The following is a 17057-nucleotide window of genomic DNA, read 5'->3' as shown; positions in this document are numbered from 1 at the left end:
CTGGAAGATGGCTTTGCAATGAAAATAAGACAACTTTAATTTAAGAATCATCCAGCTTCTAATTAAACTGCCATAGGCAGCTGGTTGGATAAGTTTTAATCAATTTCAATCACCTATTGATTGGTATACTGAAGCCTAAAAAATTAAAAGTAAAAGATGATTGGGGAATTGTCCCATCTCAGAACAACAGTAGAGGCCTCTGTAAATAACTCCTCTTTTAACCATCAGCTAAATGAACACTTCAATACTGCAGTACAAAGTCTTCTGCAAAATTACTTTAACTAACAAGCAGAAATTTATCAGCTTCAGCCAAAATCAATGCTGAAATCAATTTGAACACTGGTTGTGTCTAAAGGGGCTCATTGGCAATTTAGGGAAATTACACCATGTAAATGCCTGTGCTTTAATTGAACAGTTTCATCAACTAGGCTGTGATTGCTGTCCATTCATTTATTTACTTTCGCTGCAGCTACCATTCTGCAAAGAAATGGCTTTTGTCAGGCTGGAGAGAGGCACTTTATCTTCATTTTGTGCACTTTTGTGCATAAAAGACTTACGAAATGGGCATATCATGACTAGGGTCAAAAGAAACCAGGAGAGGCTTTTTCCTTTAACGTTAAAAACTGAACAGCACAAACTATCATCATATCTTATACCATCCAAGGACAGTCATCTTTAAACCAATAATAAGAAGGAATTTGAGTGACTTCCCTGCACATGACACTATGCCTCTAGGTTGAGGAGCTATGTTCTGGACAACAGAAGGAAAGTATTTGGACTTTAAAACCCAATTCCACCAATGTTCTTTATGAGATACCTTTGTTGAGTTACAAAAATACATAAACTGTGTTAGAACACTCTCCCTCAAAAATCAGGCAACATTCTGTTTTTAAAAATCCTTTGAGGTTAGTCAAGGGAAGGTGCTATTCTTCAATCCATTTAGAAGATTAAAACTTAATGGTGTCACATATACTCTTAAAATATGATAAACAGGAGGAGAAAGCAGAAAGAGATCTATGTGAGAGGAGGGAAACTAACTTCCTTATGAAGACCAGCAAGCCCAAAATATTTAGATTCTAGAAATGATTTAAATACACTCATAAACTAACTCACAAAATCATGGCAGTGAAAAAAAGAAAACCAAAGATAAAATTTCCAGGGAGTCATGTGTTGAACTGACTGAGGTTCAGAGATCAGCACAAACATTTCTGACATTGAGCTCATCAGTTATTCAAAGATTACAAGTTCCAAGGAAGGAAGGAGGAAGGGAGACAGCTGTTTGTTCATATTGGTCTTCTATAAGATACATGTGCCTGATGCACAAAATAAAAATTCAAAGTACAGCTGAAGTATATCTGCTAGAGAATGCTAGCAGAAATTCTTAGCTTTGCATATATTCTGTTTATTCTAGCTCCTCATAGAGCCAAAATGCAATTATTTACCAGGAATGGCATTGGGAAAGGACTAAGAATCAAGAAAGCCTGGGTTTCAGTGGTGATCTTATCCTTGACTTGGTCTGAATCCTCAGGGAAATCCATTCATTTATCTGTGTTTCTGTTTCTTCATAAATCAAATGAGGATGACGATACCTACTGTGCTCAGCTACATTCCCACATAGCTGGGGCCATAACATGAAGCTTGTGATTGAGGCCAACTGTGGAAATGTAAATGCAACCACAGTGACTCTGAGTACCTCTTGCATCTTCCATGTATAGGGGCAGGTAGGGCCTTGAAACATTTTATTTGAGACTCCAAAGGAGCAGGGCAACTTCTCATTTGCCCCTTCGGTCAGTTACCCCAGCCGTTGTGCTCTGCAAATACTCACTAAGAATTACCTCCAAAAGAAGTTAAAAGAGAAAAGAAATAAATGGTGTACACGAACTTAACTCAGTACATGTGTCTATGGTAAAAATTCATTGTATAATTTTGTCCCATGTATTTTATCCCACCACTTATAAAGTTTCATTGGCTATACATTTTGTTGCTGAGGCCATGTAAAATATATTTTATTCATAATTTTTAGATAACTTTTCTGAAAATTTAATTATGATTTAATAAGTTCTATGTTTATTGGCTAAGTGTATTGTTACATTTTGCTGCTACAGTTAACCGTTGTAATAGAATCAGTATGTTTGAGAACCTTATACAATACATATCTTCCAAATACATTAAGCTTGTTAAAATGCTATATTGATTGTGCCCTAAAGCAAGTTCTAATTTTGTGTGAACATTTTTCATTTTATTATTTAAATTCACAAGACAAAAACCATTAACTGCTTTCAGCAATACCACTGTACTCTCTTTTTCTTTCTTTTTGCCATACTGACAAGGAAAAGTAAGGAAATTTTAGGGTCAAGAAGACAACATGATATAAAGTCATATTTAAAAAGCAAATTAATGCTTTTTTAAAAAAAATTTAATGCTTAATACCCATAACCTAAATCTCTATTGCTATTTCCCCCTCAAATTTTGCAAACTGGTCCTCTAATTCAACGTTAGTGTACAAATCAGAACCTAAACATATTTCACTCTAGTAAGGCAGCAATTTAACAGAAACATGGTCCCCTACATCAAAGTAACCAATGACAGAGCAAAGAAAAAAAAACTGTGGCAGAAAGTTATACACAGTAAATGCCTTTTGGACTTTCCAGTGAATTATTTTCCAAAAAAGCAATTTAAGTAAATACCCTAGATGCTATGGTACACAAATATTTGCTTGTGCAATATGCCAACCAAGAGACTACGATTTTCTAACACATCAAATACTGTAAAATAGCTATAAAAAAAAGTAACGTGTCTTATAAATCAAGAAATACACCACCCCTGCTAGCACAACCATACAATTAATCCAGGGATTCAATTATTAAATTATAAGTTTTTGGTAAATAAGGAGACCCAAAGGGTAGACCAAATAACAAGTTATGTTGTCATAACTGTCAGCCAAGAAATGGATGTTTTAACATCTACTAAAAAGCCTCTAAATTAACACCTAGAGATGATACATCATTGACTTTCAAATTTATACACTGATTTTATATCTTACATCCAAAAATGACTTGGGTTAAAAGTTAGGAAACTCAGAGAGTGAATGGCAAACAGAAAAACCTTGGCTTGGGAAGCAGGTGTCAGAAGACCTAAGTTTTATTCTTGACTTGATCTTGGGCATGCCACTTAGCCCTTCCAAACTTTATCTTTCTCATAAGTAAAAAGAGGGTAACATACCTTCTTAGCAAGGATTTAGCAAGGACTAAAAGACCCAGGGTGATCAAGCCCTGTCCATCTCTCCACCTTCCCCAGAGCTTATTCTACTCCAATTACACAAGTTCATGCCTATCTTAATCTTAGGTCTTCTGCCTGAGTGGTTACTTCTGCCTATAAGGTTCTTCTCGCAGATTTTCCCATACTGATTCCATCCTGTCTTTAGGTCTCAGCTCAAACAGCATCTCCTCAGATAGGTCTTCCTGAGCACCTCTTCTACACGTTTTATAGAACACGCAAGGTCTATATCATCTTACTTCAGTGTTTATTATCTTGATTATTGTTTGCCCCACTAGTGAGAGCTCTGGATAGGGACCTTGCCTATCTTGTTCACAACTGGACTGTACATGCTTGGAATAGTCCTTGGTACAGTGGCAGGATGTTCAGAGAAAAATGAATATAGACTAAACAAAACCAAGCAACACCTGACATAAGATTTTTATGGTAACTGAATGCTGAATTTAGTTCTGGGATTTTAGGCTTGGGAGAAACCTGTGCAGTCATCTCATGTCCAGGTCAAAGTGGGAATTCTCTTCTCAGCAGTTCTGAACAACAGCCATATCATTCTGCTTAAGGTAGAGGAGTTCACCACTTCCCAGAGTCACCCAGCAATGAACAACACATTGTGTCCATCCTTAGGCTGTGAAGAATCTGCCTCTGCAGGTAAATTCATGAAACACTCACTAAGTGCCTACAGTAGGTAAGGCACCGTGCTGGGCCCTGTGAGGACTCCCACCAAGATAACCTAGACATGACTCTCCTCCAGGGAACACAACCCAGTGGGAACAAGAGTAGAAAGAGTACATTAATCACTCTAACCAAAGGCCGACTGTCACAGAGACATTCAAGACAGGCCCTTTGTGTCTAGTCTTCAAAAGAACACAAAGCAAACCTGCTCCTCATCTACAGAAATTGCACTTCAGACTTTAAGTCAGCTGTCATGGAGCCCTTTAACCTTCTCTTCCTCAGAGAAAAGTTAGCCAATTCCTTTCAAACACTTCTCAGCTCAAATGCCAGTTCCTCCATGAGGGCTTTCCTGATCCTTCCTGAGGAAAGAGCTAAAAGCCATCACTTCTTCCTCAGCCCCCCAGATCTGTGCACCATACACACAGACAGGTGGCCCCAGACTGTGAGGTCCCGTCCGTACCTGAGAACGGAACTTCTGCATCTATCCAGACACAAGTTTTATGAGGCTAGGCTGTCCCCAACATCTGACACAGTGCCCTCCACACAGCACATGCTCAGAACTTGGCTGCTGGACAGATGAATGAAGGAGGACTGAACAGGCACAACTCCCCAATCCCTCATTATTCTTTCCATTGCTCCTCTGGGTGCTCTCTGAACTGTCCATATGTCTGTAAACTCAGCACCCAGAACTACATACAGGAATCCAGAATCCAAAAGTGACAGACACTATGTCAGTCCCTGATGTTATGCTTTCTTGGTGTGGCAGGGAATAGATTTCAAATGGAAACTAGATCTCTTACACCCTACAACACAGAAGTGTGCTAATGTAATGTTTACCTGATCACAACCACTTTTGCTGGGGACTTTAAACGTCTTTATAAATAAAAAGTTGTTATTAAAATATTAGAAAGAAGTCTTGACACTTCGAAACTATTTTTTTCTCTGAAAGGAGATGAAGTTGAAACACTTAGATTCAGCAAATTCTTACTTGAAATATTACCATAATGTATTGATTTTTACCAGACTCAATTGACTGAAAAGTTGTTTGTATAGCAATATTGGCCAAACCAATACACTAGAACAATTTTGTTACCCATAGTAATCAAGTGCATTTCTGAAGTGTAATTATACTATCATAAAAAATAAAACCAAGATACCCTTTTCCAAGCAATAAAACAATAAAGGCTATAAAACAGAAAGAAAAAAAGGCTAAATAAATGAGATTTTTAAAAATGAAATTTATGTCTTTCAAAAACACTACTGCCTCTTCTTCCTTCCCTTAAGCCAAGGTTAGCAGAAAATGATCAATACTTCAATCTCAATAAACTGTTTCAATAATAGTTAATTCGGGTGGAAACAGAGTCTGAAAATCTCTGCTCAGCGACCTGTGACATCCTGTCATGTTGGTTGGATGCCAATAATACATCATTGCCATAATGGATATGAGCATGTATGAAGTTACAGGAACATGGAGAGGTGAGGAAAAGCAAAGGTGGGAAAGGTACGGAGAACCATGAGCTCAGGTTCATTCCTTAGATTCGAATCAATAAAATATACATTATCGTATGAAACAAACCTGTAACAGTGAATGCTGAGAGAAGGAGAGAAGGAAACACACATAATTAATTTTATTTGACAAATATTCATTGATTTTCTGAAAACATTAATATCCTTGCTTGTCACATGATACTATAATGCAATCCAGTCATATACAAATATTTAATTTTGCATTAGGATGATATCTTATTTGCTTATTTAAAATATGATCTTGGCTGCAAAGAAAAGACTCCTTATGTGATTAGAAATTTAAAGTCAAAATAAATCAAACCATCATTCTAGCTCTCAGGTCAATTTTAAAACCATTTAAAAACTACTCTTAATTTACAAGATACACATCATGGAAAAATATATAAAGGAGTAGGGCCACTGACACAGCCACAAGAGAAGCTGGGTCCAGACCTCTTGCTCCCTCTTTAAGTTTCACACCTTCAGGTTGGCTGGTGAAAGAGGAAGTCAAGGTTTTCTGGGTACTATGTGGTTCCCAATATTTTCACCATCAAGGACTCTTTTCATTCTGTTTCCCCTAAGGAATTCCATGTTTTGAAATATTCTGTTTACTAAACAGCATTTAACTAGACAATTTATGTGTTTTCTCATTTTATATAAATGACCAACAGTCCTTCTAATTTTCATTAAATAAATCATATTACTATAATGAGTTAATATGATTTCAGCTCCCAAACAGTAATTTAACGTTTTAGTTGGCCTCTACAGTCAAATCACAAGTGCAAAACACAACCTAATAGGCCACAGGATCTCAGTTACCACCTCCAAGGACCATCCCCAGGCCACTGCCCAGCAAATACCTCTTTTTAGATAAGGCAACAGAAAGGAGGAGAGACCAGCATCTTTGAGAATTACAATTCCTTCCCTCCTCTTATTGTCTCTAGATAGGTTCAAATTAATTCCTAAGTAATGGTATACACTCAACCTTCAAAACACCATGAAGGCAGTATATATACTAGCCATTGTATCACTGAGAAAATTCTACCTCAAGTCCAGATCAGACTCTTACTCTATCCTGTGGGAAGGAGCTGGAGATAGAAAATTCAGTTTTCAAACATCTTGAGACTAGATTATCCAGCCCCAAATCTGAAAATATGAGTCTTGGCTTGAATAACTGGCATTAAGGAAAAAATAATATAAAAGATAATCCTTCAGTGATTGCTGGCTGACTTACTATGATTTAATCCTAAAAGTTAAATATTACTTCATTTCTAGATCCAAAGTTTGAGTGACTCCATCAATGATATGCCAAGGAAGCAGAGTCTGAGAGACTGGCTTTGGAATCAAACAATGTTTCCAAAGTAACTATGCCTGTTAATTACTTTTATTTCCATATGACATACTATCCAAGAAAAAGAGACAGTGACTAGTGAGTCAACAGATACTAAGCACTGAAGGTTTTAACATTTTAAAGAAAGTTAATCATTCGAATACCAATCTCCTCAGTGTGGATATTCTTCTTCTTCTAGGTGAATGTTCTACAACAATTGTACAGTCTCGCAAAGTAGCTAGATATGAGGAAGATCCAATTAAAGAGCCCCACTAAAACCTCCACTTGCCTCATTCTCATTTCAGCCAAGACGTACCAAGGGTCTATTTTATCCTTAAAACTGTGTTGGGTACACGAGAAAACACAAGAAAACAAAATGGACTCTGCCTGACCTTGAGACAACATTGCCTGGGGGAAGAACACCAAGCAAAAAGAAAAGAAATGCTGTATAGAAATCTGGCTTTGCTGCTGAATGGCCACATGATAAGCCCCAGTTTTTTCAGTGGTAAAATGGGCTTAACCCAGCTGTCCTATAGCAATCCGAAAATAAATTAGGATTAAAAATACTTTGAAACTTAAAAAAACATTATATTTAAGATAATACGTAAGATACCATGATTCATCAAGCAACTACAGAAGAAAATATAGAAGTATAATGTGTATAATATAAAGGCAGAATTCCTCAAAGTTAGTTCAACACAACTATAATTCTGTGAGATGTTTATCAAAGAGAGTCCCATGGCTGGCTGGGGGCGGTGATTCATGCCTATAATCCCAGCACTTTGGGACGCCAAGGCAGGTGGATCACGACGTCAGGAGATCAAGACCATCCTGGCCAACATGGTGAAACTCCATCCCTACTAAAATACAGAAAATTAGCTGGGCATGGTGGTGCATGCCTGTAATCCCAGCTACTCTAGGAAGGCTGAGGCAGGAGAATCACTTGAACCCGGGAGGTGGAGGTTGCAGTGAGACGAGATCTTTCCACTGCACTCCAGCCTGGTGACAGAGCGAGACTCTGTCTCAAAAAAAAAAGAAAAGAGTCCCATGGCTAAGTCAAGGTAGGAAGTACAAAATGTAAATAATTTTTCTATTATTAGTACTACCATTACCAGTGTTAACATTTAATAAGTGTCAGTCATAGTGCTAAGCCTTTTACGGATCTTCTCATTTAACCTCACAACAACCTAGATACTATTCATTTTTTTTTCTCGTTCTGTTGCCAGGCTAGAGTACAATCTCGGCTCACTGCAACCTCCACCTCCCAGGTTCAAGCTATTCTCCTGCCCCAGCCTCCCGAGTAGCTGGAACTACAGGCGCCCGCCACCATGCCCAGCTAATTTTTATATTTTTAGTAGAGTCGGGGTTTCACTATGTTGGCCAGGATAGTCTCAATCTCTTGACCTCGTGATCCACCTGCCTCGGCCTCCCAAAGTGCTGGGATTACAGGCATGAGCCACCGCACCCCGCCCAACCTAGGTACTATTATTATCCCCATCTTACAGATGGGAAAACTGAGGCATAAGACATTACATAACTTGCCAAAGATTACGTAGCTAATTAGTGACAGAGGCAGGATTCAAACTTAGAGCCCTCACACTTAACCACAACACATACTATTCTCTATTTTCTCAAAGTTTTTGAAATTCATTATGAATCTCTCAGAGGGAAATAGAACATGTGTCTTTCCTGAATTTATTTTTTTGAAGCAACTTGTAGCACTTTAGGAAATGAGGCAACAAGGAAAATACATTCATTACCTTTTCCTAAACTTTTCTTCTTCCTAGGCTTGGGCTATACTTTAAGGTATTTCCTTTATGTTCCATGTAGCCCAAATCAGTAATCCAAGAAATACCAACTTAAAATTACCTGCCTAAGTCACTCTCATAATATAGAGCACAGCTCGTCAGGAGACAGCACACAGAATTCACATTACCATTTGGTTTAAATGTCTGAGGCCAGAATTTCATATTGTACAACTTTGAAGGACATCTACACTTAAAGGAGGAAAATGTATCAGCTGTTAAATCATATACATTGTAATCACACGATTATAACATCCCTTGAAATTCCCAACATTCCATTAAGTGAAGTGAATAAGACTGCATTATTAAACTTTTGCTTTGCACTTATTAGCTTTATTACACTTTAAAGAAAAAAATGGAATAAGCCCATTAGGCAGTTTTGTTACCAATGAGTGGATTTTCCAATATTTTCTTCATCTAGTTTATGTAGCATAGCCTATAATGTAATCATGCTGTGTGAAAAACCACATTTTTTTTTATCATCAACACCATTAAGGTGAACTCAGTGTAGGAGAAACTCAATCATAACACATCAAACACTTAGTTTTATAGAGACTTTACTAAAGTGGATCCTCATTTATCAATGATTACATCATTTCTTTGCGCTGTACTAAAAGCCAGGGATATAAGAACAATAATACAAGCTGAAGCCTGAGCACAAATGATGCCCAATGATCAATGACAAGCGGTTATGCAATTTGGTATCTTCACCGCCCCTCCTAAGAATCACACAGGCAATAAGGTAAATGAAATTTCTTTTTATAAGAAATCTACTATATAAGCACGAAAATTATCAGGATACTGTCATTCACCATCCATAAGCAATCCTGTCAAAAACATTAGATCTTACAACACTCACAGTGAGCATTAGCAATGGTAGCTAAATAAGCTCTTAGGATAAGTTCCTAACGTTACACACAGCATTCTAGCAAATTAAAAAACTTGTGGCAAAGACATATAGAAGAATGGTCCCTGCGACATAGTAGCCCTAATTAAAGGAGAAGTTCTAGCCATGCTTCTTAGCTAAAAACAACATTAACAGAGTGATGGGGGAGTTACTGTTTAATGGGTGCAGAGTTTCGATTACACAAGACGAAGAGTTCTGTGGATGAATGGTGTTAACAGTTACACAACAGTGTGAATGTACTTAATGCCACCGAACTATACACTTAAATATGGTTAAAATGGTAACTTGTGTTATGTGTATTTCACCACAATTTAAAATAACAATTTTAAAAACAACATTAACATAATTTCATGTTGTAATTTTCCCTTGGGGGATGGGCATGTTTTTTCCACTTCTCTGTATACTCCCTTTTAAAAAATAAACCTGGCCAGGTCTGGTGGCTCACGCCTGTAATCCCAGCACTTTGGGAGGCCAAGGTGGGTGAATCACGAGGTCAGGAGCTCGAGACCAGTCTGGCCAATATAGTGAAACCCCATCTCTACTAAAAATACAAAAATTAGCTGGGCATGGTGGCGTGTGCCTGTAGTCCCAACTGCTTGGGAGGCTGAGGCAGGAGAATCCCGGGAGGCAGACGTTGCAGTGAGCTGAGATCACGCCACTGCACTCCAGCCTGGGCAACGGAGCGAGACTCCATCTCAAAATAAACAAATCCACAAACAAACAAACCTATGTTTTAAAATAAAGGATTAAAATGTCAACATCTAGAATATTATGTCTCGTAAAAATTCTGCTGGGGTTTCATGGTCTTATGCTTCTTCCCTTCTACAAATAAGCTAGGACAATAAATTCACAATAGACCTTCAATTAATATAAAACTAAAGGTTTGGTGCAATAACACAGATAAGTAGGTTAGGAGTCTAAAGAAACATTTTTTATTTCCATTTGAAGCCAATAAAAGGAATACAAAGAGTTGCCAGAAATCTTTCCTGTTTTATTATATTTGGCTATCAGCATAAGGGCATTAAGAAGAAAGGTTCAAGCTTTGAAAAGTACTCCCTCCAGGGAACTCAATAGAAGCAAATCAGAGTGTACATGTTCCTTCTTCCTCCTTCCTTTCTATGGGTACCTGAACTTAAGAACCTTCAGAACACAGTAAAAATCTAAGTCAGATAGTAAGGAAGAGGAGACTAAGATGAAAAGATGCCATTTATAGTGGAGGTTGCGTGGGAAGGAATGCTAGTATGATCCACGGAAGGAGAAGAGTAGCCGCAAAAATCATTAGACACATTGGACCTCAATTTTAAGGGCCAGGCCCAAGGCCCAAGGAACATGTAAGAAACATGTTATTATTTATTTCTCTGAATTATCATAGTGGAAGGACTTCACTTTCAGACCAACTGTTCACAATACTCAGTCATCTGTAGGAAAAAACAATCCAAACATGTGAACATAAGTTTTTTTTTTTTTTGAGACGGAGTCTCGCTCTGTCGCCCAGGCTGGAGTGCAGTGGCGCAATCTCGACTCACTGCAAGCTCCGCCTCCCGGGTTCACGCCATTCTCCTGCCTCAGCCTCTCCGAGTAGCTGGGACTACAGGCGCCCGCCACCACGCCCGGCTAATTTTTTTGTATTTTTAGTAGAGACGGGGTTTCATCGTGGTCTCGATTTCCTGACCTCGTGATCCGCCTGCCTCGGCCTCCCAAAGTGGAACATAAGTTCTTAAAGGACTACATTCAGGAGAAAGGACTCACATCTTGGCTGTATCTGCAAAGGGCACCGAGGCCCTGAATGGGTGACCGGATCAGATGACTTCAAAAGAGCTTCTAAGCCTGAGAAATCAAATTCTATGCCAAGGCTGCATCAACGAGTAGGGGATGTTCTGGGATTTTAGGATGTGAACCTTCATGGTCATAGAATAGGGCAATTTTTATCTGTATTCATGTGGTTAGTCAGAACTTAAAATTCTAAGAACATGGGTAACGAATTAGAAAATAAGTTAATTATCTTACAACTCTGGAAATACATATTAATATCAATGTTAAAGTATCTGTGGTTGTGATCTAATATCACAACCATAATGTGATGCAGGATTAGTGTACACATGGAAAACAGCTCTCTGGAGGAAAGTTTTATTATTCCCTCAGGGCTTTCTTACAGAGTATGGATTTTTTAATTCCTAGTGGAATATTTTTCATACACCATTGCAGACTATTAAGTACCAGATATTACATTATGTAGTTTAAACTTTGCACTACTGCATGAGAAGACTTCCCTGTCGGAGAACTATTTTTTATAGCTAGCATTTTTTAATATGAAAATGAACATTCCTTTGGGTAAGATCACTGCAACTGGAATTTGGGAGAACTTTATAACTTAACATATTCATCAATGTGTAGAAATTATCTTGGGGAAGGAGGGTGAGGAGAGAAGAAAATACAACAGGAAGAAGGCTTTTTAATAACTTATAGTGTTGACACAGGGCAAAGCAATGGTATTTATAAGGTCTGGCTTCCACTGGGCATAACTGTAAACAGGTAGGGGACTAGCATAGGGTGCTAGCAAGTTAAAAAATAATAATAATAGTGTTAAAAAGCAAAGGAAAAAATGCATTAAACTTCAGGCCAGTTAAAGGTACACTTACTAATGGTGGACTATTAACTACACACCCAGGAGAGCTGCAGACTTGGAAATATTAAAAAGGCAATATAAATGCACTTTCCAGGCAATTCTTGAGAAAATAGATGTCTTGCAGAATTTTGGAGTCAAATATGGAAATAAAATCTAAGTGTTAGTGGTCATTTAAAAATCTTTGCCACAGAGAACTTGGATACGCAGTATTTGGAAAAGCGGATAGAAAGTTTAAACAAAATTGACTACTCACTTGTAGACTGTGCCTCCGTTGCCATGACCAAGAGTGTCCCGATATCGTATGTCTTGTTCATTCATCTCCACAAGAAAGAAAGAAAAACAAAAAGGGTGTCATGCTGTGGATGGAAATGTCAAGGAAAAGCAACTCTGGGCCATAAACAACAAGCAGTCTGGGTCATTTCAAGTTCAGCTGCAAGAACGAGAAGATCAATACAACATTTGCTGTCCAATTTATAAAAGACGATACCAAGGGACGAAGTGATGGAAAGTTTAATGACAATTTGTTTGCCTGGGTCATTTCATTAAAGTTTGATAAAAGGTGTCAAAATGGAATGATATAACATAGCTCAAAAGGGTCAGGTCAGAGATACTGATAAGAAAACAGTCTCCAGTACTGCATATAACCAATGCCAAAGAGCACTGCACATAACCGAAGTCAAACTTAGGAAGACAACACACACACACACACACACACACACACACACACACACACACACACTCAGTAATCTAATGCACGATCTGTAAATAAATCAGCCCTAGAAAACTCCTCAGATGACCCCCATAATTAACATTTAACAAACTAAATAATGTTTATGATTTTCCTAGAGTAGATATAGCTTTTCTTTGCAAATAACAAACTAGTATACAGCAATAATTAGGCAGAAATCATATTATGAAGATGGAAAAGTACCAAATCAATGCACTTAAGATGCACATATAGTCGAACATTATAATACATAAAGGAAAAATACATAGGCATGTAATTTTTATTAAAGTCATTTTCGTAACTTTATATGTAAAAGTTTGCATGTTTTTCAAGGTTCTATAAAACCTATTATACCACAAATAACTACTCTCATTTGTATTATGAAGAGTAGGTGAATTATGTTAGTGCCCATAAAATAATATTTTAGAGTTTAGAGAGCTCCCTATATAATTATTTATCAAATGACTTTAAGACTAGTCAGACTTTATTTGATGCATTCAGTAATTTTCTACACACTGGTCCAGATGCTTAAAAATTAACTGCCAACTTTATTCACTAAGTGGATTTAATAAAGGTGTTCTTTTCCATATAGCTAAAGCTTGGGGAAAGCCACTGTAAGCCCTGAAAAAAAAAAAATCAATTTCCAGGGAATTGCACTGCCTTGCATGGGCAGAAAATGGATGGAGTTTTTAATTCAATATCACTTGGAAAAAAAATAGTTTGCTCTCAGACCAGTATAGTAAAGCTTTAAATATTTTGCTCTACTTTAAACTTCCACCAGTTGAATAAAGCAAGGGTTCATTTACCAAGGGAAATATTTTCCTTCTACACATTTCTGAAGTTGAAGCTTCAGAGAGCTGTGATAATTAGGAGTACAATGCAGGTAACAGAAACAGCTTCCTTTCCAAGCCATTTACCAATCCTTAAAAGAATATTGACAGATTAATGTGTAAAGGCCAATTCAGCACCCAATTTAATTGTAGTACAACCAGACTGATGCCCTTTACAATCAGCTAATTATTATATTTAGGGTCAGTGAAGTAATGAAAGACATGCCAGAACAACTGGCAACTATTTTCCTATTTGAAGGGAATTCTGTTCATCACTACCTTTATATTACTAATACAGAAAAACAATTTTAAGCTGTATAAAAGGTGTGGCATAAACAAAATAAATCTCATTATTCTGGACCGAATGATAAATTTTAAAGCAGCATGAAGAAAAGTAGCACATAAAGTGATGAGATGCTAAACTAGCAGAGTTGCTGTTTGGTTTACTTTGATCAATGAAGGAAACGTAAATAGGAGTATCCATTGGTGGGCACTGGGCCAATTCCCTTAGAACATTTCTCTAGGTAATCTAAACATGTCTGTAACAACCTGATTTGTACTATTAACTAGCAAGCTACACTCTCATCATGGCTTGACATAAATTTCTAAGAGAGACACTTCGCTCACTCAAGTACACAAATTCTGAATTTGTGGCACAAAGTTTTAAGGGTAAGCAGGAAGTTGCTATGTAGTAGATAGAGTCTACACTCTAGAGGGACCACAGTCTGCAGTCATATCCCCTCCACCACTTCATAGGCAAAGGGGTAGGTATGGCATGTCTCTGAGCATGTTCAAATGGTATAATTCTGACATCATAGTCTTTTTACCACTTATATCCACTACAGAGAAAAGAGAAGGGAAGAAGCTACCCAATCCACATTCCCAGCACTCCAACCTAACAAGGAGTAGTAAGCATCCAACACTGTCAGGGCACAAGCAGGGAAGGAATGCAGGGAGGAGAAGGGGAGAGGGAGAATGTTTGTTGCAAGTGTATGTGCATGTGCATTAATTAACACTGTGTAAGCAAATTCAAGAATGGAAAAAATCAAGACAAATATGGAATCCTTCAGATAACCAGGAGGATTGCAAGAGTCTCATAAAGATAAAAATGGTTTTGAAGAGCAATTTCTGGAACCATGTCACACAGTATCCATAAAAAGTGAGCATGTGTTCTTATAATGTCTTTCTACAATGTTTTAAAGTTATGCAAACCTTTGGCCTGTGAAATGATTTACAGTTTTTTAGTTTTAGTTTTTTTTTTTTTTTTTGGAGACGAAGTCTTACTCTGTCACCCAGGCTGGAGTATAGTGGTGTGAACTCAGCTCACTGCAAACTCCACATCCCAAGTTCAAATGATTCTCCTGCCTCAGCCTCCCGAGCAGCTGGGATTACAGGCACATGCCACCATGCCCGGCTAATTTTTGTACTTTTAGTAGAGATGGGGTTTCACCATGTTGTCCAGGCTGGTCTCGAACTCCTGACCTCAGGTGATCAGTCTCCCTCAGCCTCCCAAAAGTGCTGGGATTACAAGCGTGAGTGACCGCGCCCGGCCTGATTGTGTTTTAATATTAAAAAATATCAGATTCTTTTTCTTTTTGCTTATTTGAATTTTCTAATTTTTATATGCTGTACAAATACTCCTCATGTAAAAAAATTTGGGGGGGATGGGAAAAACAAAGCAAAGCCCAAGAATTGATTACAAAAAATATTTTTAGAACTTCATATTGCTGATCAAATGGGCTAATTTAATTGATCTTAACTATGAAAAAATCATTAAAGGGATCTACAATCAACTAGTAGTATTTCTGCTTTTTTTGTTTAGATAAGGATATTAATTCGACTTTTCAAAATGAAGCACAGGAAGAGTGTTCATTATATAAGAAAGTGATATTTAGAAGCTTACAGAATATTGTATTGAAATATTATAGTTGGGATCAAGTATCATTTAAAAAATCACAGAATTTTACAGCATTCTAAGACCATTTAGCCCACTTTACTTAGGTTACATAACTAGTCAAAAACTCAGTCTTTCAGTACACTCCAGTTCAACATCATAGCTCAGCAGTTTGTCTCCGGTATTAAGTATGGAGGGACATTCCTATCAATGGCCACTGGCCCACAGGAAGGTAAACAATCAACTGAAAGACACTCACAAGTTAAAAGCAATTTCATTAGCTACGATGTTAGTTTTTAAGAAGAAAAATGTTTTTAAAATCACACAGCTCTTTAAATTGAAAAGAGGTGAAGGAGAGCTTTTTATTCAATAACAATACCAAGTAGTTTTTTTTTTGTTTTTTTTTTTTTTCTGAGATGGATCTCACACTGTCGCCCAGGCTGGAGTGCAGTGGCCCGATCTCAGCTCACTGCAAGCTCCGCCTCCCGGGTTCACGCCATTCTCCTGCCTCAGCCTCCTGAGTAGCTGGGACTACAGGCGCCCACCACCATGCCCAGCCAATTTTTTGTATTTTTTTAGTAGAGTTGGGGTTTCACCGTGTTAGCCAGGATGGTCTCGATCTCCTGACCTCGTGATCCGCCCGCCTCGGCCTCCCAAAGTGCTGGGATTACAGGCGTGAGCCACCGTGCCCGGCCAATACCAAGTAGTTTTTAAATACAGTCCAGGTTCCTTGTTTTGACTAAAAAAGCAAATAAAAGGCAGAATAATAAATGTGAGGGAGGAGGAAGAAAAAGCCACAGGAGTTACAATTACATGTCAACTGCCAAGATAGCAAATGACCTTAGAGAAATGACTGGCGCTGAGCTCTGTTCCTGCTGAAAGAGAGGCAGGGGCCATAAAAGAAACAGAGACAGCAACAACCCATGGGCAGTCAGGTTGGGTTTGTGCGGGTAAAGGAGGGCTGTTGTGTAGTTTGGACTTACATACACAGCGTCATTTATGTTTCACTCTTCATATGCAATCCAAGATGAACTGTAAGAATCTAAGAGTTACATATACTAGTAATGATACAATTTTTAAACTTTTTAAATTTTACAGTAGATACCTATTCCCCCTCCCTTTTTTTTTTCTAAATACAAAAAGGTTTGCCTGTTGTTGTTGGGTTTTTTTTGAGACAGAGTCTTGCTCTGTTGTCCAGGCTGGAGTGCAGTGGCACGGTCTTGGCTCACTGCAACCTCTGCCTCCTGGGTTCAAGCTATTCTTATGCCTTGGCCACCTAAGTAGCTGGGCATGGGCCGCCACATCCAGCTAATTTTTTGTATTTTTCGTAGAGAAGGGGTTTCACCATGTTGGCCAGGCTGGTCTCAAACTCCTGGCCTCAAGTGGGCCTCCTAAAGTGCTGGGATTACAGGCATGAGCCACCGCGCCCAGCCAAATACAAAAAGTTTTTCTACAGGCTTTTTGAAGTTATCAAAATAACAGCCAAA

At 38.1% G+C, this 17057-nt stretch overlaps 1 protein-coding gene across 3 annotated transcripts in view; it reads right to left on the bottom strand.

Annotated features, from left to right (window-relative positions):
- Positions 1-17057, bottom strand: part of MAP2K5 (mitogen-activated protein kinase kinase 5) — a 261289-nt gene that overhangs the window by 191125 nt on the left and 53107 nt on the right. For all 3 annotated transcript variants that reach the window (XM_030814642.1, XM_030814641.1, XM_030814640.1), the window contains exon 8: positions 12373-12437. In XM_030814642.1, coding sequence (XP_030670502.1) covers positions 12373-12437 — 65 coding nt within the window. The remainder of the gene's footprint in view (positions 1-12372; positions 12438-17057) is intronic.

Source organism: Nomascus leucogenys, chromosome 6 (genome assembly GCF_006542625.1).
Source record: "Nomascus leucogenys isolate Asia chromosome 6, Asia_NLE_v1, whole genome shotgun sequence".
Lineage (NCBI taxonomy): Eukaryota > Metazoa > Chordata > Mammalia > Primates > Hylobatidae > Nomascus > Nomascus leucogenys.
The sequence above is the reverse complement of the archived record's forward strand: the minus strand, read 5'-3'. Positions and strand labels throughout refer to the sequence as shown.